At 40.3% G+C, this 23981-nt stretch overlaps 1 protein-coding gene across 2 annotated transcripts; it reads left to right on the forward strand.

Annotated features, from left to right (window-relative positions):
• The first annotated feature begins 1462 nt into the window (after nt 1–1462).
• On the forward strand, nt 1463–20970 carry fam193a (family with sequence similarity 193 member A). 2 transcript variants are annotated; one of them, XM_053339539.1, is made up of 23 exons: nt 1463–1834; nt 3072–3146; nt 4522–4764; nt 7996–8171; nt 8269–8436; nt 8837–9083; nt 9258–9382; nt 9823–9970; nt 10091–10165; nt 10260–10334; nt 10430–10542; nt 11119–11361; nt 11657–11813; nt 11990–12130; nt 12726–13004; nt 13386–13608; nt 13709–14065; nt 15600–15885; nt 15979–16165; nt 16467–16706; nt 16863–17757; nt 19097–19178; nt 19913–20970. In XM_053339539.1, the coding sequence occupies exons 1-23, from the start codon at nt 1613–1615 to the stop codon at nt 20004–20006; spliced, it is 4851 nt and encodes a 1616-aa protein (XP_053195514.1). In that variant the 5' UTR covers nt 1463–1612; the 3' UTR covers nt 20007–20970. The 2 variants fall into 2 exon arrangements, with proteins under 2 accessions (XP_053195514.1, XP_053195520.1); XM_053339545.1 differs by having other exon boundaries at nt 13709–14017.
• The last annotated feature ends 3011 nt before the right edge of the window (nt 20971–23981 follow it).

The following is a 23981-nucleotide window of genomic DNA, read 5'->3' on the forward strand; positions in this document are numbered from 1 at the left end:
TTAAAGTCTGCCGCCTGCAGTTTGAATACACTCATTAAAACTTCATTTGATTTATTTTTAACCTATTCAATATATGTAAACAAATTTAAGTTAAACACACGACCATGTGTAGAGTTTCACTAGATGCTGTGTGTATCACTCAGCCTTGCAGAACCTGATAATGTACTAATAAAACCACCTCATAACTCAATAAAAAATGTAATAAAACCTGATGATGTAATAAAGTGCATTTCAAAATAATGTAACAATCTCTGTACCGATGATTTTTTAATACATATATGTAAAGCTTTGTTACCTATATAACAACACCCTATATTTTGTGAAAACAGAAAATAATTTTCATTATTAAACCGATAATGTAATAATGTATAGACAATGTAATACAGTGCTTTTCCCAATAATGTAACAATCTCTGTACCAATGGTGTAATAAATTATTACATTAATGGGAGATTATTTCATTATTGGGTTAACCTTATTTTTTCAACCTAATAATGTTATAATTTCCCAAAGATTGTAATAACATTATTGGGTAATGTACTTAATTACATTATCAGGAGGTTATTAAAATGTAATAAAACCATTAACAGATTTTATTACATTTTTTATTGAGTTATGAGGGTTTTTTTTCCATTATTGGTAGTTTACATTATTGTAGAACCTGATAATGTTATAACCAACACTCCCTACAGTACTCACCACTGTACTCTGTACCAAAAAGTTGGCTGGCCATCACTGGCAGTGAGGAGAAGTCAGCATCGGTTTTTATTCATATGTATAAAGCTTTATTACAGTTTCTGCCACCCTATATTTTGTGGAAGCCCATTATCAACAACGTGATGAAAACAAATCATGTAAGTCATTATAATGAGAAACTATCTCAAAAATAATGAATAATGACTTTGTAACTCAAAATAATGAGAAACTATCTCAAAATCATGACTTAGTAACTCAAAATAATGACTTAACCCAAAACATTGACTTAGTACAGTATCTCAAAATAATGACTTAATATCTCAAACATTGACCCAGTATCTCTAAATAATGGGACCTATAAGTCAGAAGATAAGTCATTTCTTGTTTCTCATTATTTTGAGATACTAAGTCATTATTTTGAAATCAAAGTCATTATTTTGAGATAGGCTAATAAATCATTATTGTGAGAAAGTTTCTCATTATTTTGACTTAGGCTACAGGATCTTTTTTTTTTTTTAATCACATTGGTGGAAATGGACTTACATTATGTGATGTCAGATTTTGTTAGGCGATACATATTTGTATGGGACCTGATAATATTATTTTCATAGAGATATTTATTTTGGTGTAATATCAGGCGATGACAACACGACAAACTCAATTTCCCATCAGCCCCCGCGTACGGGATGCGTCGTTACGTTGCAACGCAAGCTGAAGCCAGGCTGAGGCAGTTCAGCCAGAAGCCATATTGGAATCTATGAAGTCGCCTTGCACTTTGATGGGACTGAGTGTCTATCGTTTTGGGAGTCTCTAAATCGCTACCCCGGATTTACACCCGAGTGATTGTGCCAGGCATTCCACTTGAGACCCTGCCAAGTCTGGACGGCAAGTTGTCTCGCTTCTTCTGTGGAAAAAAAATGAGTCCAACCGATGCTAAACGAGGGGCTAAACGCAGGAAGAACAAGCGGGGCGGTGGCAGTAGCTGCAGTGCTGTCTGCAACACCAGCGGTGGCAAGGCCGGGGTTGCCTCGGCCCTGGGCTGTGCGGGAACAGCAACACCTGCCTCTGTCGTCAGCTTTCTAACACCTGGCAGCGCGGGCAACGGGAACATGGGGACCATCACGGGCATCAACGGAGAGGTGAGACTGACCGGTGGATGTCAAAACGGGGGGAGCGACTCTAGCTACAGCAGCGTTATCATCGACACACATCTGATCCGGGCCCGACACTGATGCGAGAAAAAGGCAGCTAGCAGACTTAACCTATGGCAACGTATCTAGATGGAAACTTAAGCTTAATTAACGTCAATGTTTGTTGTTGTTATGCTTTGTGGGTTATCGTGCCAGCGTACAAAGCCATGAGTTATAGCGGTAATGCTAAAAGTGTCTTTATTAAGTTGTTAGAAACTGGCCGTAAACATCAGGCTACTTTATCTGTAATGACTACCATGGTTAGCTAAAGTTAAGAGACCAGACAACTTAAACACCTTGAGGAATTGTTTTGGAACTAATACATTACAGGTGTAGGGTTGAGATTACACACAGGTGAATGTAAGATTATTGAGGAATAACATTAGGTTAAACACAGGGCTGCTATATATATATAACACAGATAAACATGAATGCTAGCTAATGCTAACAACTTTGAGTGCCGACGGGCCTTGAATTTGTTTTTACAAGCTGACCTTCCTATCTTTCTCTGCTATATAAAGTTTTTATTTTCTTAGTTTCATTTGCCAGGACATAACCTAAACCAGCAGACTTATTTGGGTTATCCAAGTTGGCCTCAATTGGCACTAAAACTAAATGTTGCATTGACTTCATTACACCTGAGTTTATATTGGGTGGTTAAACTCATAAATTCAGCTTTTTGTGTTGTGTTTAATGTACTGTTGTAGCAGCATATTTAAAACAAATGTGTAATGTTTATAATGCATGCACATACACGTGCTACTGCTTCATATTATCTTAATGACATATTATCTATTAATTAGCTCCTACCTTAGCATTGGCTATCTGTCCATGCACACAAATCTTACACATCATGAGAGAGGTTTAAGCATTATTTGTGCTCACACTTATGTTTATATAGTATATAGTAATATATCTGACTGCATTGTTTCTGCCTTACAGCACACACACAAACACACATGATGTGCAGACTTGGCGCAATGATTTAAAATGTGATGTTACAATTAGCTCACCGAGTCAATCAGCGACAGACACTGAATTAAATGATCAAATCTGAAAAGGTGATTCATTCTTTTAGACTGTCTCAAGAAAGCTTTACACTGAAAGAATTGATCATGTTTTACTTTGAAGTGGTGAGTGGGCATCTGTGTGTAAACACTGTGTTGTTTTTTTTTTTATTCCTCAGGTCAAAGTGAATAACAGTGTTACACCACAGTTTACAGAAGGACCAGTGAATGCTGACTTCTCCGGAGTCCTTCAGGTAAATTCACATCAGATGTTTCTATTTAATGTCATTTTTTACTTCAGAAGTCTGTCGGCTAGAAACCTTTCTTCTGACAACTCACATACTAAAATCAAAACATGTCCAAAGTGGCACGATGGACAGATTATCATAAATATAAAGAATATTTCACACACACACACACACACACACACACACACACACACACACACACACACACAAGATGTTCCAACATTTGTGTTCAGACTACACACTTAGAGAACAAGGTGGGCACCAGTCCTGTTGTGTTGTGACTGTCCACCTTGAATGAACAATTAAAACACTAATTTCTGTTTTGCAGCACTTTTTTTTAACACCAGTGTCATAGTGCTGACGCCTCTAGAAGCAGCTTTCTGTTGGCATTTATCCATATTTCAAGGGACTGTAATAAAAGTGTTTCTTCAGAGGAGAGATCTGCCATGAATTTTGGATTATTCTAATGAGTTTGTGCAGTAAAAATCAATATCAGCAACCAGCTAAACTGGAAATCACATCCTCAAGATGTTGATGATGTCATCACATATCACAGTCTGAGCTCATCCGTTCACCGTGACGGAGCTTCAGGGCTTAAATAACCTTGAATTATTATGTACAAACACATTTTATAGGAATGTATATCTTGCTGGTCTGATTCAAGAAAAGTATCCTAGTAACATCTTTCTGGAGCTACAGTTGCATGAGGCAAAGTCCCTGTCCCTCATATTGATCTGAAGTATCATCTTGTGCATTACTGAATATGATAAAAGAAAATGTTGTCCTGTTTACATGCATCATCGTAAATAATCAATACAGCTGTAACAGCGTCTTGTTTTGTACTTTGCTCAGAACACACCTTTTTTAATTTAATACACGCAGTGAGTCAAACAGTCTACTCCAGGCTTGTTGAGGATGTGTCATGTGGCTGTTGAGCTGAGCTACCTCCTGTGTTTTCGTCACCACACCTGGTTCTTAGTACTGAAAACGCTGATTGTGTACGATGCTGAGAAATTAGTCTAAATGTGTGAAGCTAAACTCAGAAGCTTGATTAACACATTTGAATAATACTGTTAATAAAACTGTAAATATAAGGCGCTTTCATGCAGATTACTTTTGCTGTATTACATTTTGACACCATCATATAGTATTGAATGATAGAGGCAGAAAATTGGGCAGAAAAAGACCAGTTCTAAGCACTTAGCACAATTATTGTTGCACTGTTTTGCTTTTGAGTGCATCAACAGCTCAGCCAGACTACTACTGGAGTAACGGGAGACGATGAGTGACCCACAACAACCTCACACTGACAGTAACTTCATACCTTCTCTCTCTCTATTTCCTCCTCCTCCTCCTACTACTACCATAAACCCCGCCGCAGACCCCATTCACGTTCGGCTTGAACCAGCGGGCTCCCTACACGGCTGGCGATCGTTGCCTCTTATGCCGATGTGAGCGTAAAGACAGCGCCGTGCCTTCAGAGGCAGGGATCCCGGGTCAGAACGGGACAGCGCAACCCGCCAAGACACCCAGCGCCCTCCAGCTGCCTCTGTGGGTGTGCTCAGACTGCAGGCGCACGGTGGAGAAGGAGGATCGGCACACTGCTCTGGAGCAGTCGTTAGGGGTAAGTCTTACCTGGGTATGAGCGACATCACAGGAAATGGTTTGAAGTCACGGGATGTGGCTAAAGATTTTTTTTTTTTAAAAAGACACTAAAAGTTTATGGATTTAATGAAAAAAACTTCATCACAAGTCTCCAAGGTCTTTGCATGATTCACCATTTATAAATGTTATGTTTCTGCGTTGACGCCAACACAGCTGTGGTCATTCTTTCAGTGCACGTTGTAGCCTCCAGGTCTTCACTAGACACCTCTGCTTCTTTGCCAAAAAGCCTACAACAGATGCAGCGGTCAGACGTAGCAGCTGTTGCAGTAGAGAATGAAATAGAGGACGTGTTATCTTTACATTTTTTTTTTTTTGAGTTGGCTTAAACTATGGCTAGATAATAGTATCAAGCTTAAATATGCAAATTCTCTGTCACGCTCTTTGAACAAAGAACAAAGCAGTGGATCAAATACTTACAATGCAGTTAAGTATAATGCATACATGAAGATAGCATTCAGTTGGGGTTTTTTTCAGTATGCTTGAAGTAAAACTCCTAATTTTTAAGATGTTTCTGGGGTTTGTTTTGTTTTTACACATTAGAGCATGACTGCAGTTATCTTCTCAGGTCTTTGCTGTATAGATGCCATGATGTCTCAGGCTAATACCTCTCCATATAAAGAGCCTCTTTATATTGAATGACCCATGCTATGCACTCAACTTGTGTCTTTATAAGGACAACACTAAATTAGTAGTGGGGGAAATCTTGTGATTCAACCCAGCAGTTTTTTCACTCGAAGTACAATGTCACTTTTCTTCATCTGGCTTGTGTTAATAAGGGTGTGATTTTTATTGCTTGTAATTCATGAAGCTTTTGACTGTTAACAAATTCTGACCACGTAAAAAATTTAAAAAGGAAACGACTCAACATTTTTTTATTATAGGGTGTCATTTTTTTTTTACCCGTGTCTGCTTTGCTGGAGAATGAGTGAGAATGCGGTATAATGAGCAGGAAAATCTGTTATTTGTAGCTTAAACTATATAAATAGTTTTGTCCTTTGCCATTTGTTTTAAAGCACATCCTAAAGCTGAATATCACCACTGTTTCTATACTCTCGCTGCCAGCTCTCGGTGCTATATTTTGGATGTGCAACCTAAGCCTCAAGTAAATGCTCAGTCAGAAGCAATGTGTACTCCTTCCTCTCTGCTAAGCCCATTAATGTTTCAACACAGCAACAATTCTTACTAATTTGGCTATTTGCACATTGGTGACGTGTCTCTGAAAGAGATCTGAATTATGAGAAATTCCTGTGTCATTACAGCTATTGGATTTGTATATTTGAACGCAGAAAGTAGGACCAGAGTTTTTATTATTTATTACATATATATTTGTTTTTATTAGTACCATTTTTGGGTGTTTTAGTATTTTAGTAGTTTTTTCCCCATTGGATTGTTACAGATGTGTTTTATGTTATGTGTGGCTGTCTTGATTGTGAATGTAGCTGCCATAACTGAGTAATTGCCTGAGAAGGATCAATATAGTAACCCTAACCCTATTGTAGCAGAATTTTTAAAATCGCGTTAGTGACATGCTTTTACACATATGAGTTAGAGTTTGTCCACCTCTGCATGATTTCTTTTCTAAAGTGTGATGTGATCTCGGAGACACACTGCCTTACTGACCCCATGATTTAAAGTTGCATGGCCAGAAAAAGAAACATTTCTGGAATATTTTCTGGTTTCTTCAACCATCTGTGATAGTAAACTGAATATCTTTGGGTTGTGGACTGTTGGTCGATACAACCTTTGGCTTTAGGAAACAGTAAATGACATTTTCATCATTTTCTGATATTTTATAGACCAGGCGAATAATCAAGAAAATATTCAACAGATTATTCAATAATGAAAATAATCATTAGTTGCAGCCCTATTACGGTATAACTAAAATTCCTCTTTTTACCTGTAGTAGTCATGTGTGGTTGCATCTTAGAGCTGCTTCACATGTTTTTTGTCATGCATTATATTAAAGCTCATCAGGTACAGTTTCAGTCAAAAGTTTGGACACGCTGCCTTTTCTTTTCTCTCTCTCTCTCTCTCTTTTTCCTTTCTTTTATTCAAGTGAATGGGAAGCTGTCTCTAAACTTGTGACTTGTACTGTATGTCAGGGGTATTCTTCAGGTGTGTGTGTGTGTGTGTGTGTGTGTCTGTGTGTGTGTGTGTCTGTGTGTGTGTCTGTGTGTGTGTGTGTCTGTGTGTGTGCGTGTGCGTGTGTGTGTGTGTGTCTCAGCTTCTCTGGTTGGGTTTGGTTTCCTCATAAATGTATTGTTCCATTGCATCCTCACAGCAGGGCCTTACTATGCTGATTCACATTATTATGGGCTTGAAGAGCCAAACCGCTGGAAAGCTTTTACTGTGAAGCAGCTGCAGAAATTGTTAAATTTGCATCAACAGAATTTTAACACATAATTATACTGTAGGTCCAGCAGCTTGGCACTGATTAGATCAGAAACCAGTGAGGCTTGAATCTTAGCCACTGAGGTTAGCAAGGTTACTCTAACTCTGTTATCTAAATTGGTTTGATTAGAAATTGGTCTAAATGTAGGTTCTGACATATTTCAGCACATTGGTGGGAAACAGTTACTGAGTACGTAACCATCTGTCCTGTGTAGTTCCTCCTGTAGGATAAATGGTCAGTATTGTGTCCAATTAACAGGTCCTGACACAGGCACAAGACTTTATTCTTCGATTAGCTGATGCTAGCTGCTGTTCCTTCTTCCTTTTGTTGGCAGCTCAGGGCATGTCTTTTTCTTTGGCCTTGTAACTGCCACAGCGAACAAGGAAGAAGAGATGTATTGCTGAGATGTAACAATGTTCAGACCTCTGCGACCCAAAGTTCTGACTTTATAAATATAATGCTTAAAGGTGTTTTGAAGCTCTGTATGTGATCACTCTGCTGGAAAACATAAAATACTGTATTTGTACTGTATAAAATACTGAATTGTTCCACATTGATGTTATATGCTTTATTTCAGGCTCAATGTACTTTGCTGTTGACATTCCCAATGTGTGCTAGTTATACGATTTCCCGTTACAGCGTCTTTTGGACTTTAGACATCCAAACATGATAAACGTCATGTCACTGCTCCACAGGAGTAAAGAAGTGTCTTTAAATCATTGTTTACTCACTTATATCTTGAGAAACGTTTTAAGATTGTTCTAAATTTTACTATGCTATTTTTCATATTTCCTACAGAGCCAGGACTTTCTTTTGCACATGCCTGTGGGTAATGGAAACCTGGGCCAGGAAGCAACCCCAGGGGACAGACTGACCACTGCTGCGCCTACACTACCCATGCTCCCTGCCCCGGACCTCACCGCACCAATGCCTGCTGATACAGTGTGCAGCTGTGAAGCTTGCAATGAGAGACGGTCAGTTCAGCACGACTGCCACTCAAGTGAATTCAATTTCGATCGATTACCATTATTTCTAAAGTGGTTGAAATCTTTGTGAATTTATGCATTACAGGGAGATCTCTGCCGAGTCAGAGAGGGAATCTCAACAGCTGCAGAACCACTGGTCGGAAGTTCGCTACCTGGTGCGTTGTATCTACCGTCAGACAGGAACACCACTGGCAGACGACCATGACCAGCCCCTAGAGAGAGACAAGGAGGGCATGAAGGAGCTGGTGGACAGGTATAATAACTACAAGCACTGCTCCATGTCACTGCTTTCTGTCATATGTCTTTATTCTAGGGTATTTGTCCACTAGATGTCTCTATTGAACTGTAAAAGTCTGTGTGGATGCAGGAAACAAGCTTCTGTAAAAACAATCAGAGGCCTGAAAGCCTTTGAAAGAAATTATGTCAACAAGCTGAAACTATTTCCTTCTTTTCTGTAATTGGTCAGGTTAAACACAGCATTAAAAGGCATCTTTACTTCCTTCTCATGATGTATTTCCTGTTTAATCACGGTGTTGTGCCAGTAGAGAAACCCACTTTTTTATTAACCCGAGTTTTTATTAACACCCACTTGTCCAATCTTAATACTTTGGGGATTTCTATAGTTAAATAATGTATTTTTTTCCCCTTTTAAGACTCTGCGAGAAGGACCCCTACCAGCTGTACCAGCGGTTGGAACAGCAGGCCCGTGAATACGTCTTGGAAATGAAGGTGCGGCTACTGAAGCACTTGTCTGCAGGCTCCAAGACTACAGGACCAGTGGGGACCGTGGCTGCAGCCCAGGGTCCTCCTCAAGCCCACCAATTCATCTCCCTGCTGCTGGAGGAGTACAACGCCCTCTGTCAAGCTGCACGTACCATCAGCAGCTTCCTACTCACCCTGGTGAGTTTGCTCTTTTGTGAAGCTAGAGATATGCGATAGCTGTCCTGCAGGTGGCACCAAAGGCAATGTTTTTACCTTGTCAACAATGAAATGAGCACATGTCTTGTCATGTTGTGACGTAATCGGTGTTACTGTTTTTCCACCAACAATAATCCAAACTCTTTTTTTCTTCAGGAGAATGAGCACCTCCAGAAATTCCAGGTGACGTGGGAGCTGCACAACAAGCACCTTTTTGAGAATTTGGTGTTCTCTGAACCCATCTTGCACAGCAGTTTACCTGCACTGGTTGCACAGCTGAAGTAAGATATAGCTTTACTAGTTCAAATAACGATAGAAGTTATTATCACTAATCTGCTACTTTAGTTTCAAACTATTGTTCCACATATACAGATGTCTTTACCATGGCTATGTCAAGTGGTCCACCTATATGGCCCAGACCAAAATATCAACTATAACTTTCAACTACTGGACAGATTAAGATTAATTAAGTTTTGTACAGGCATTCATGGCCCCCAGAGGATGTATCCTTCTTGATCCCCTGGTTTTTCATCCAGCACTATCATCAATTCAAAACTATAATTTGTCCAATACTTTGGTTTATGGCTAAATAAGTTATTGACATTCCCAGACTTCTCAGTCTAGTTGAAGCATTTAGCATCATTTTTGCATCTTTTGGTCCCCTGAGCCATTCATTAAGTGTCTACAAATTACAAGTCTTATTTTTCATCCCTCTTTTTAGACACGGCACAGCCTCCCATGATTCATACAATGAAGATATGTACAGGACCTTGTTAGAGAGCTACCAGCAACTGCAGCAGGAGATGGCTTCAGTTGCTGCTGAATGGCAGGAGTGTGAGAAGAGGATTGATGACTACGTAGATGAACAGGTAAACATATGCAACACAAATACATTTGATGCAGAAAGTAACTGTACTTTTATATAATGGTGGGACTAAAGATGGATAAAGATAATAAGGGTTTGAACACTATATATGCTTCTTTTGCAGCTGCTTTTTAAGGTGGAGGGTCAGAGTCTCACCAACCAAAGAACAGAGCCACACAAGTCCTTGATTAGCAAAAACGTAAGACATTTCAAAATGATATCTGAATACTGTCTGCTTTTCTATCTTTGATCTATAGAAGTTCATGTTCCTTATATTATTTGCCAATTTCCAGACTTTGAAGACTAAGCAGCGAATGCTGAAGGAAGACTGGGAGTTCTTTAAACAGAGAAGATATATAGAAGAACAGGTATAATACAAGAATATCATGGCTGATTATAATGTGCTTTTTTCTGAATCAGAGCAGTTCTTTATTTGTTTTCTCTACCTCTCTTTTTATTCTAGTTACCGAACAGTAAGAAGTCACCCACCGGAGACAACAACTTCACAGACACTATGAGAATGCTGTCATCTCGTCTGAGTATCCCAGACTGTCCAAACTGTAATTATCGGAGAAGGTAAGTTTAGAGGATTAGCTATGTCATTATCTGGCGTGGGATCAACTCTTTCTCCTTGCAGAAGATTTGAAACATAATTGAGACCAGCTTTGTTGTCAACTGAAAGAAAATCTATTCTTATGATCCCATTAATCTTTTAACAAGTTATGATCTTCTTGAATCTGTAGTTTATATTAAAATGGATATAATCTAAACCTGCTAGAGGCTTGGATTTCAGCAACAGAATCACTTTTATACCATTATTGCCAAACATCTGGGGCTCGGCTGTGATTTACTACTGTCTCTAACACTAAGTAATCACACAACGACAAACATCTCATACGTCATCCTGTCAAAATGAATGGTTGGTAAATTTGACTTAGCTCTGTTGTGTCACGAAGTTCTAAACATGGATTTATTTATTTATTTTTTGTCAAAATAAGTTTTTTCGAGTAAAACTGAAAACCATTTAACTTAAGATGAACCTGAATTGAAGTTTATATGAAGTCAAGTTGAATACAGTGATAATCACTTTTGACACAATGCTGTGATCATTACTGCAGTATTTAATTTTGTCCGTATTGCAAACCCCAACAGGTGCACGTGTGATGACTGCAGTCTTTCCCACATCCTGACATGCGGCATCATGGATTCTCCCATTGCTGAAGACCTCCACATCAAGCTGCCTCTGCAAGGGGAACCTCCTCGGGACTACCTGGCAGAGGTGCACCCTCCCAGCCTCTCCTCCGGCAGCTCAGCGTCTGGCTCCAATTCCAGTTCTCCCATCACCATTCAGCAGCATCCGAGACTTATTCTGCCTGAAGGGGACACCAACACTTTGTAAGTCAAACCAACCAGTCCGGATGCAAGTCCCAGTCTCAGTCAAATGTCTGTTGTTACACATCTTTATAACACAACATTAAGGCGCAGGTTAGATTGGGATGTAGTGTGTTTACTGACCCCTAAAGACAAAAATGCTTAATCCTTAAATTCATTTCTGAAATGAAGAATTTAATTAAAGGTGTTTGGCAGAATTTGCCTTTCATATCATAATCGCACACCTCTTCCTAGAAACGACCATTTCCCCCTCTTTCACTTTCCCTTAACCTGACGACTCATTTCTCTCTTCTTCCAGTATTAGTGATGATGACGAAGTGCCTCCGTTGTCCAGTAAGTTTGGGGACATCTACCCCATGAGTGGTTATGAGGACAGCAGTGTTGTGAGCGCAGCTGTGAACGGCCTCCACAATGAGATCAATGGGGAAGGTGAAAACGTGACACTGAAGCCAGGGGTGAGTTCCGCACTGACATGAACAATGCCTAAGATTAGTTGTGAATTTCCCTGCCGAGTTTCTGGATGATGAAACTGATGTTCATTATGAGTGAAGTAGCTGTAGTTCGGGAACTGTTCCTCACTCATTTCCTAATACCATCTTCTCTTTGTCCTATTCATACATTTCTGCCTCAGTCTCCTCACATTACCAGCAGCAGTAGTTCATCAGAGGGTGACGAGGAGGAAGCTGATGGCAGTGGGGAGCCCCCGGGGCAGCAGGAAGAACTTTCCTCAGGAAAGACTAACAGTCCCCCACCTTCTTACAATCACCAGCAGGTAGTACCGCACCTCTAATGAGAAGTCATAACTGTTTGGGAATGCTGGGAATTGAGCTGTTGCATATATAGTCATTACTTTTAAGTTTAGACACCTAAGAAGGAATGACAATCACAGTATATTACAGGGTTGTTTTTTACAGTGGAGACAAATTACACACTCGTTTTTTTAAAACCGCAGTTCTTGTTCTCTGTGTGTGTGTGTGTGTGTGTGTGTGTGTGTGTGTGTGTGTGTGTGTGTGTGTGTGTTTTACTGGCCAAAATGTGTCTGTAGCACCAGAGTATCAAAATTACTAGTACAGAAAACTGGCATTGAATATTTTCTTCCTCTTTAATCACATATTCACTGATTTAAATCATAATTTTTGCCAATTGTGTATGGCATCAAATAAATTCCCCAAAATAATGTACTGAAAAAAGTATCATTATTTGTCATCAATACTCATACTAATAGTATTGTATTTGCACTTAATTTTCAAACAGCACCCAGACCTTGCACCTTCCCCCACACATTGGGGAACCACTTTTCTTAAATTGAGGAACACACTCCAGAACAAAAGCAGACAACCTGTTTTGACTTTGTGTTACCACCTCAGGTAGAACAGGTCCAGCATGCCTGCGAGTGCCACGTGTGCAACCAGGACCCCAGCTCCTCCAACCTGGGCCCTGCCACATGCTTGCCCCCTAGTCGGCTCCACGCCACGCCTCCCCCCGCTGTGGGACACCAGTTCTTCACAGACAGCAAGGCTCCCCCTGCCCACCCTGCCCTCCACCTCTACCCCCACATCCACGGCCACCTGCCCCTACACAACTTCTCCCGGCCCCTACTGCACCCTACACTCTACCCCCCCAGTCCTCCTCTCACACACAACAAGGTGAGGAACTCTTGACCCCACTCATCCATAAAGATAGACTGATTTTACTTTCTTTTCTGTCTTTTTTTTTTTTTAATGATGCGTAAAGTTGTAGCTCTGATAGTTTCTTTCAGGGAAGACTGATTCATTTCCTTTTCACGGGGGATTTTTTAAGGTTCCAGGAACAATAGTAAGCTTAGTTGTACTCTTAGTTTCACTTAGTTTAACTGTCATTTTAATTTCCACCACAAGAGGTCAGAGTGCACCCAATCAGGGTGGATCCAGAAATGAATTGCATGTCAGCTCAAATCAGTTCATCTCATAATCCCAAAGTAATGAGACAATTTGTCTTGTACGTTAACTCAACCTCTCTGTTCTTTTTTTTTTTTTTTTTTTTTTAAGCCTCTACCCCCAAACCCAACATCAAACCACTCAGCAGCCAAGCAGCCAGCCTTCAGCCCGTCATTACCCGAGCACGTCTACCAGAACTGTTTTGGTGGTGCGGGTGGAGCAGGTGACTGGAACAGCTCACTGCAGTGCCTCTCGCTCAAGTTTGAGAACCTGTGGGATGCGGCTGTGATGAAGAGCTGGAATCCTTCTATGCTGTTGCCTGAGTCCCTGCCAGGTGAGCCACTCAGGCACAGCAGAAATTACCAAAAAACTGCAAACTGTCAAAACAAACAGCAAGTCAAAATCATGGCTCCTTTCACATTATGTATCAACAGGTGACATGCTCGGACCACCCCTCGCTGACGTCCCCCTCCCCCCAACATCTATCGGCCCCCAAGGGGAACACCCCTCTCTACCCACTCCTGTCCCCCCTTCCTCTAACTCTTCCTCATCATCGTCCTCGTCCTCATCATCATCCTCGTCGTCATGCTCCTCTTCGGAAGCCAAAGAGCAGAAGAAGAGTGGTGCCAAGAAGAAGTGTCTCTACAATTTCCAGGATGCCTTCATGGAGACCAACCGAGTAGTGATGGCCACCTCTGCCTCTACGTCCTCTGTGTCCTGCACTGCCACCACTGTCCAGTCAAGTAATAACCCACCTATCCACCTAGCATCTAAAAGACCCAACTCTTTAGGTAATATAGGAGGTAGGAGCAGTGCTTAGGTTAGTACTCATAAGAGCACTTGCTGGTTACAGAGATTGTTTACCAGTCAAGGAAAATGTTTTGCTTTTTAGCTTTTCATAGTCTGTTAAAAAATGTAATGTTCACCCACACTGGGACAAAGAATTTGGTCATTCTTGCTTCTTTTTTATTAGCTTTTCATGGGCTTCACGAAGGTATTTATTCAATATCATTGTGATTATAGTTCATAAGGACTGCCTAATGATTGATCACCACAACTTTTCAATCTAAATGTCGATTTAGATTTGGAAAATGAATTGCATTTATAGGACACTTGATGCTACTGTGTGTAGATTTGAATGCCAATCATACTGGGGTCTGCACACTTAACAGTTAATTCACAATCATCTAATGAAACAGTAATAAAAACATACATACAACAAAATAATAATAATAACATTAATAATAACAAACTTTATTTATAGAACACCTTTCATACAAGGCATGTTACTCAAAGTGCTTTACAGAAAAAAATACAATAAAACAACAACAAATAAAACAATAAAAATAGACATTCAGTAAAAATAAAATGACTATGAATATGTATAATATGTTATAATTAAAACGAAAGAAAAATACATCTCTTTGGTAAAACTAAATCACTAATAATTGCTATGGTGTGGCCACTGAGTATCAGAGTAAACGAGATACAAGAAATAGAAATAACTATCAACATCAAGCAATGAATTAGGTGTAGTTAGTCTTCAATAATCAAATTGAAATTTTAAATCTTATCACTTTTTTGAAATGATCATTCTTAATGACGCTGCAGTTATTTTACACAATTTTCCTCTTTCCAAAAGAGTCTTGTTTTCTCTTGTTCTTGGCCATACGTGTGGTAGCAGCGTCAAAGCTGCAAGCCTCTGGGTGGGGGGTGTGTGTGTGTGGGGGGGGTGTTTCCTTTGGCAGCGGTTGACTGACATTTGAGGGCAGGAGTTGGTATACGTTGCTAGGAGATGAGCTGTCAACCTGTGTGGTGCACTACTGACAGGAGTACACCATAAACCCAGAAATCCTCCAGACATTTAAGGTTTTTTCCCATTTTTCAACAAGCAAGAATAGTGTTGGCCAAGTACCGTTACAGACGCATGTCCCATTTAAACCAATAAACATGTTCTGAAGTTTGACAAGTATCACACACTCAGAGTTGTGTTTATCCTGCATTATAGAAATAGGGAACCAAAAAATTACACCCCCAAAAAGCATGTATGTGTAAACTTAATTTCCTCTTTTATTGTTACTACAGTTTTGGTCAAAGAAGTACTAAGAGGACATAAATACAGATTTCCAATAACAAAAAAAGGAAGGAACAGTTTGACTAAATTTCATGTGGGGTTTTTTTTTCTTTCCTGCAAATACCTGTCATTAATTAACTTGTTCCTTTTTGTGGAAGCTCTGTGAGTAACTGCACATTTTAACACGGTGGTTTGGGGCCTAGGCTAGAGCAAAACAGTATTCTCATCCAGTGCATCTTTGTCTCCCCTAGATGATGTATTTCACAATCTAGGTAAAGAGGACCATAGGCAACCCGCTCCAACCACCCCTAGAAACGGCTCTTCGGGAGGACTGACCTCCCTCCCTCCGCTCTCCGGCCCCGCCCTGCCCCCAGCACCCACCACGCACCTTCCCACAATGGGATCGCAGCCCTTTCCAAAGATGGCCGCTCCAGCCCCAGACTTTGTGGAGGCCCACCAGGGTCTCTGCCTCCCGCCTGCCGAGCCTCCAGCCTCCTCAGCAGATGGTCCTGTCAGCGCCCCACCCAGCGTCTGCAGGTAAGCCAACTCAGACTCATTTCAGAAATAAAAAACATCCTAAATTGAAGGTAGTTATTTAAAGGGTTTTGTTTTATTCATCATCCTTTTCAGTGATCCTGACTGTGAAGGCCATCGCTGCGAGGGGAATGGGGCATACGAGCATCAGCCGTACGATGGAGAGGAGAGTCAGGACGAGGACAGCTGCTCGGAGCATAGCTCCTCCACCTCCACCTCCACCAACCAGAAAGAAGGAAAGTACTGTGACTGCTGCTACTGCGAATTCTTCGGGCATGGCGGGGTAAGACACAAAAGCGTTATTACTCACTGAAATTAACATGTTCACCTCAAATAAACATGTTTCTATTTCATTACAAAATTTTGAGGATGCAAATTGCAAGTGCTTTTTTTTTGTTTTTAAAGAATCTTGAATTTGAATTTTTAATTGGTTTCAAATTAAAATGTTTGTAAACATTATACAGCAAAAACAAAACTGTATATATGACAGATGTAGTGAAAAATAGTGTTCATTAGCCTGTCAGAAATATAATATTTTCTTTAAATACTATTCTTATCGTTGGCATCCTGTATTTTATGCCCAGCCTCCAGCAGCTCCTACCAGTCGAAACTATGCAGAGATGCGGGAGAAGCTGCGCTTGCGTCTGACAAAACGTAAAGAGGAGCAGCCGAAACGTGAGGAACAGCAGCCGGTGATAGAACGGGATGGAGGGGTGGAGGACCACAGGCGCGTGGAGGACTTGCTGCAGTTTATCAACAGTGCTGACAATAAACCTGCTTCCAGTTCTAAGGCAGCCAAACGGGCCAGGCATAAACAAAAGAAGGTAACCATCAGCTGCAAAGAGTTCAAAGTTCTTCTTAAAATTGTGTCTATCTGTGTGACCTCTAAACCACTTGGAAATAAAGAACCCCTGATGCTCAATGATCTAATCCTTTGGTGCTTTTCATAATGTTGATAGTGTATATCTTGTGTGCTTCAGATGGAGGAGAAGGCCCGTCTGGAGGCAGAGGCCCGTGAAAGGGAAGAGCAGCAGCAGCTGTTGGAGGAGCAGCAACGACGACAGCGGCAGGAAGAGGAAGAGGCTGCGCTTCAAAAGGAACTGCTCCGGCTGCAGGAGCTGCAGCAACATCGCGCTGCCAAGAAGAAAAAGAAAGAGAAAGCAAAGGAAAACACAGCTCCCCCTCAAAACAACCCACAGCCCCTCAAACAGACAGCTCAGAACGTCCTAGATAACCTTCAGAATGGAAAGTCACAGCTGCTTCAAACCCTCATCCGCCTCCCTGACCAGAAAGAACCACGATATGATCCCATACCCCAACCCAACACACAGCACAGCCCAAAATGCACCAGTGAGAAGGCCAACATCCCCCACACTCCAGTCACCCTCCACAACGGCACTTCTACATCTCAGCTTGAGGTCAGCAGTAAAGCTAAAGCCAAGCAGTCTGCTAAGGTGTTCATGTGCGAGGCCGCAGTTAAGAAAGCCTCCGAGTTACCCAAGAGCTCAGATGCTCCAGCAAAGCTAGCTAACGGCATCGCCCCCGGCACTATAATAGACACCAAAGCAACGCGAATCAGGCCCATCGAGGCCCTGGCTCCTCTCCCAACCACCGAACCCCGGAGGGAGGAGAGGTGTAACAACAGAAGTGCCAGTGGAAAAAGGCAGCAGCCGCAGCAGCAGCAACCCCTGACCCAAATAAAGGAAGACAGGAGAAGTCCACCTGTGTCAAACCCCTCTCCGTCTCCCCCTCCAACCTCCCAGTCTGAGCAGGCCACGCAGAACAGTAAACCTCCCAGTGCAGAGTCCCCACAGCCCAAAGGCAAGACCAAGAAGAACAAGAAGAAGAAGGGGGATAAGATGAACAACTCTATAGGTTGGTATTCGATGATTGACAATGTTTACAGTTTCAAGATTCAGTTGAAAAAAATGGTACACATCCAGAAAGTAGTCTTAATTACTGGTGTGGCTTTACAGACGTCATGCTTAGTGTGGGAAATACAATCCTCTCTTAGGTGACAGAAGTACAAACTGTGTGTTCAGACACTGTGACCAGGAACAGCTTGACTTTCCAACTAAACATCATTCCTCATTTGTCTTGTGGTATTCTTCGGTATTAGCTCAGCATAGCAGTGTGGTTTGTGAGTGTGTGGTTAGCAATTGCTGCCGTCATTTACTTCTATGAGCAGCCAGTACAGGAGTTACTTCATTTGAAGTAATAAATGTTTAATTGGTGTTGCACTTGCGCCTTTACAACCTTGTGCCCTGACAGTGTAGCTTCACACAAGTACAAGTGATTTTAGAGACTGAAGTTGCAGCAGTGAACCAGCACTAAAAATCTAAAACCTTTTCCGAGCACTTTCACTTCTTGTCAGCTTCTCTCTGGTCCCTCTCTTAACCTGCTGGACCAAAATGAGAAATTTCACATGTATTTTATTCTCAATTCGTATATTCTTTGAAGTCCTTCCTAAAACTGTTTAGGTTTGAGTTGAGTTGAGTAAAAGCACTATTTTCTAGAATTTGAAAATGTTCAACTTCGGTGCCCCCCCAGTGGTAGCGTTATTAATTATAAGGGGAAATTGGGTTTATGGTTATGTAAATTATCCATATTAAAACATTGTATTTCAATGGACTCCTACCACACTTGCCGTAAGTAGCATGACGTTTTAGAGATGTAACAACCAGGGCTATAATTACAACCAGAAACCTGCCAAATGCTCCTAAAATATATAGTGTCTGGTAGCCAAAAAACAATGGTGACTGGCTGGTAAAGTATCCAGACCTCTTCAGAGGTGTAGTTGATACATTTTAACAAAAGAACCCAAATGGATGTACTTCAATATACTGGAGGATACACCTATCATTATTGTTATTATTATAATTTTTTTTCCCACCATCATGCAAATTCACTTATGAACGGCCTTATTTGATTTTGCTAAAAGAGGCTATGTGAGTCTGGCAACAGATACACAGCTGATACTGATGCAGTCAAATACATTTATTAAGATACATCTCAATGTTGGAAACTTGTATTAGTTGCTTTGTACAATTAAAACAATACTAGTACTAATAAAAGCAAAACTGTAACCCTGAATTATATGTTTGGACAAGTGCTGTTCAGGCTATGATAGTGTCAAATAAACCTACTAATATAAGAAAAAGCAACCTATTGATAAATAGGAGCTAATGTCATACATGTATGTGTTTCTTTTTAGATGATGTTTTCTTGCCCAAAGACATCGATCTGGATAGCACTGAAATGGACGAGACGGAGAGGGAGGTTGAATATTTCAAACGGTATGTGTATTGAACTTGACTGACTGGATTGAAATCATTTCTCTCTCGTTGTCCTTTTAACTTTAACTTAAGTAATCGAGAAGGTTGACGACCCCTTCCTCTGGAAAAGTTAGTTTCACATTAGAAACTTGTTTACACATTCATCTACTGAAGGAGGAAGTTTCTGTGTGCTCCTTTTCCCAAACCCTAGTTTAAAGGTGTGAATTTACAAGCAGGATTATTTTACATAACAATTGAAAGCTGATCATGGTCCACTATGTAACTTGTGACTTGAACCCTCCAGTGTACAAACACTGAGAATGAACTTTTAAGTACAGTAGGAGATATTTTAACAGGTTTATCTTTAACCTTGAAAATTGATGACCTTTGTTTATGAGGATTTGTTTTATGATGTAGCTGTGAAGACTGATAGCTCTAAAAGTTAAATAATAAACCCCACAGCGCCATAAAGTTCCTGGCATATTCAGTTTCAATATTGTTATGTTATATTTTCATGTTTTAGGTAAAGTAAGACATGATATTGTGTTTTTTCTCCAAAAACAAGTGGTGTTAAACTAAAACTTAAAAAATACACTCTTTGCTCTCTGAAACATTTATCACCCATTTATTGATCATCATATTGGCTATATTAACCCTTTATAAACAGATCTGTGGTTCAAAATTTGGTATTGACATTTTTAATGACTCTGATTATTATTTAATTACAACATATTTCATTGTTTTCATCTCTGCAGGTTTTGCTTGGATTCTGCACGGCAGACCCGTCAACGACTTTCCATCAACTGGTCAAACTTTAGCTTGAAGAAAGCTACGTTTGCTGCACATTGAAGGTGTTAGTGAGTGACTGTCAGGACACAATCAGTACCTTAACAGCTATACCAACCCACACGTCCCCCCTGCCCCACCGCCCCAAAAAAAACCCTTCGTCCCTTTACCACCATCCAACTGTTGTCCTCCCAGAACTTCTCTCCTGCTGTGCCCAAATCACACCCACGCTGCCTTGCTTTGTTCTTGTCGCTGTGTGGTTCCAACACAGATCCATCTGGACTGATCCACCTGCAGAACTAAAATGAAATGAAAAAGAATCACAAAATGCTACTTCACATCTGATTAATTTTCCTTGCGTGCTTGTGTGCTTTTAGTCTGAGTTGGGCATTTCTCTTGACTGAAAAAGCCATGGTCTGAAATTATTTTCTTATATTGGCTTACCTGTAGTCAAAAGATGCTTGCTATGTCTGGATGGTTTACCTCTTGAAAAAAAAAGACACATGGAAACAACAACAAAAAAAAAAAAAGAAAAATGTAATGAATTAAAAGCTGTATTTGAGATATTGTGGCTTACTATCCCATCGTTTCCCGTTCTCCTAGCACGGCATCTCATCCACGATTGACAAGGGGGCTTGGTCAGCTGGTCTCCACTCCCTGCCCCCCCCCCACCCACCCACCCACCCACCACTTCCAACCCCACCCCCTCCCCTTTTCCACCCCGTTTCACCAAAAGGAGGAAGGCGTAATACTTGACAATGTTCTTTTTTTGGTTTTTAGGTTCTGTTTAACAAACTGTTGAGTAAAAGTGTACCAGTTACAGTTTTTGTTTTCTTTCTTTTTGACCTGTAGCCAGCTTGTATCAGAATACTTTCAGAATGAAATTGAAAAAGAACAATACTCACACTATCAGTCTGTTATAGAGTGTATATTGTATTAACACTGAAGCCAAACTGGCTACTTTTAACATATTGTTAAGTAATATTAAATCTTGTCTTTCTTTTTTGAAAGATGGAATACAGTAGTATGGCAGGATTATGTGTCTTGTGTCAAATCTTATTTCCTACATGCAGTGGAAATTGTCAATAAAGGACATGGACACTTAAAACTACACATACATTTAAGGAACTCACATTAAAAGGCCATGTGAGAAAGTCATCCTTCCATGTCGGTCACTTCTCGTCAGTGTGACCATGACCGTGCCCATATGGGACCGGTGAATCAAACGTACCGCTTTTACAACGGTAGGATTTCGATTGTCTTCGCTGCTCTGCATCATCATGTCACTCACACACAAGGTTGCGAAGTGAGTCACACCCACAGATACGTGCTCCTTTTGGGAAATCTACTAATTGACAGTCATAATCCATCTAAAAGGCCACTGTAAGTGAGTCAAGTAGATCCTGAGGTTAATTTTCATTGTGAAGCACGTTTAACAAAAAAAAAAAAAAAGGGCGGGGGAGGGGAGGTGAGGGGGGAGGGGGGGGGGGGGTTAGGCTCCTTCAGGTATTTACACATACTTCTATTTCATATATGCTTATGAAACTTGAGGGAAAATTAGTTTGAAGCAGTTATGAAATCAAGTACATTCCCACAGGGTAAAGTAAGTGTGAAATGAGGTCATTCATTGGCTTATCTAGATGTAGATGAGTTAATACATACCTTTCACTGAACACTGTAGTAAAAGCTCTTGCGTGGTGTTTTTCCATCACTGAAGAGAGAGTTTAAAATAATTAAAGAGAGACATAAGGACCTTTTTTTTTCGGTAAACGATTTGTATGCTGTTGCTTTCCCTCTTTATGCTTTGTAGTGTTTCAAAATGCTGTTAATTTAACATGTAACTTGAGTCTTCTTACAAACACTGGGTTTTTTTATAGAAAACTAAGGAACTGGGTTTCACTTGTTATTTTCAGTTCTCTTCTTTATGTGCTAAAACCTAATTGCGTACCTATTAGCTCAAAGATATGAGGGTAAAGAGTTGCCTAACATTTCTTGTAAGATGCCCAATGTTAATATATTTTCATTCTTAAGTTAAAATGAACACTAAAACAGTTTCTTTTTAAATGTCTAAATGTGGTTAAAGTGCATTATGTTCACACCTTCCCTTTAAAAAGCCAAAAGGATAAAGTGGAAGAGTAAGTAAGCTAGACTTATGCTGTTTCTTGACTGCTTCCTCTTACTTTTTCCCAAGAGCAGCAATTTCTTAAAAGTAACTGTCAAAAATTTACCAGTCTTACAAATTTTGATGAATGAGACAAAATGTGGTAAATGTACTTCATTCAGAGAAGACAAAAAGCTGTGTGAGAGCCACCAGAGCAGATATGACTCATAATTTATTTCAGGTATGAATGAGTGTCTGGCTGCAGAGTGCGCTCGCTCACAGTCACCGGTGATGTAAGATCGGATGTACCACGCTGAGCAAATACCCCACAAAACTACGCAAATGCAGTCAAGTCAGAAACACCTGGTATATTGTTTGAGGGTCTAACGTAGGCAGTGATCTAAATAAAACATTTAAATAGCACAGATTTGAGTTGTTTTTTTTTAATATAGATGCAGAGATAACTGACTCATTTCAAACTTTCCTCTAATAAAAACTTCATCACTTTACTGTACATCAAGTATTTCTTCTGCTGTACAAAGTGTTCTCGTTGATGAAGGAAAACAATGGCTCCAGAGTGGTTAAAAGCACTCAGAGCAGTCTGACAATGACAGGGGCAAGCGCCAGAAGGATTATTAAAAGGGATCAAAAGCTGCCTTGTAGCTTGTAATCACAATGCTGATTTTTTTCATTGTCAGCTGCCTGGAACAAGAGGCTACATCCAAAGAGGGAATCCCCCTTTTCTTTCCTGGATATGATCTATCAGTACTGTTTTTTGACAGCCAAAACCTTGAAATTCCTAACCAAAAATACCCAGTTTTCATTAATACCAGCTACCGCAACTAACCTATGTGAAATTAAAATGATCCACTGAAGTCAACAGTGCTCCGCTTTTCAAATATACTTCTTTGCTTTTTTGGGAATTCCCTCGTGATGGCGGGAAATTCCCATTCTTTTAGGATACACACAAGATTAAAGGCTGAATCTATCCATTCTGTGTTTGTCTGGATAAGTGTCAGGCTGAAGTTTTCCCTATCTGTTAAAAGTATATGACAGCTACACCCGCACATCCTGGTGCTTTGAAAGCTGTTTCCAACAGGAACTGCTCTACCACTGTCACCTGACTTTTCTTATTAATTCATCTGTTTCTTAGAAAAGTTCCCAGACGCTCAGGTGGGGACTTGTGACCTATTTTCTTCCACTCTCAAATTGGTGGGTAGAGCGTTTGTGTGTGAGGAAGTGCAGTCACTCATAAGCCCCTGTTATCGCGTAGGTGTGTGCTGGCGGGGGAGAATCCCCAGAAGATAATCGTGGCCTTTTTAAGCCTGTGTGTATTTTCTACCACTGTGCGTGTGGTTAACTTATAAAAGAGATAGTTGGCCTTTAAAACCAAAATTGTAACCAATCTCTCTGTGGGTATATAAACTGGAGCCAGGCTAGTGTGTTATGTAAATTAAATAAACTGTGTTGGAAAGTAATTAAGCCACATATATCTTCCCCAGTTGGCTGATGAGTAAGTTAGCATGTGATGCTGCTTAGTATCATTTAATCACCTCGGGACTTTGGTGGTGTACCAACTCTGAAACCTTTTCTTTTGGTTTTTAGAAATAGTCTTTTTCAACTCTTTATTTTATTACCTTAATTCTTGTACAATGTGTAATATGAACCTAGTTCTACTATTGGAAAAAAAAATATTTTTGAATTTATATCAAAGGAATCGTTTGATATTTTGGGGGAAAAACTCACTTTGATGAGACGATCGATACCACTCATGTCTTTACGGTGAATATGAAACTGCTGCTAGCAACTGGTTAATTTAACTTTGCATAAAAAAGGCGGGAACAGCTATTTCTCTCGCTTTGTCTAACAGTTACAAAATATGAAACTGACTTATTAACAAGTATCTTGTGTGTTTAAACTGTACAAAAACTCGAGCG

Source organism: Scomber japonicus, chromosome 2, assembly GCF_027409825.1.
Source record: "Scomber japonicus isolate fScoJap1 chromosome 2, fScoJap1.pri, whole genome shotgun sequence".
In the NCBI taxonomy this organism is placed as follows: Eukaryota; Metazoa; Chordata; class Actinopteri; order Scombriformes; family Scombridae; genus Scomber; species Scomber japonicus.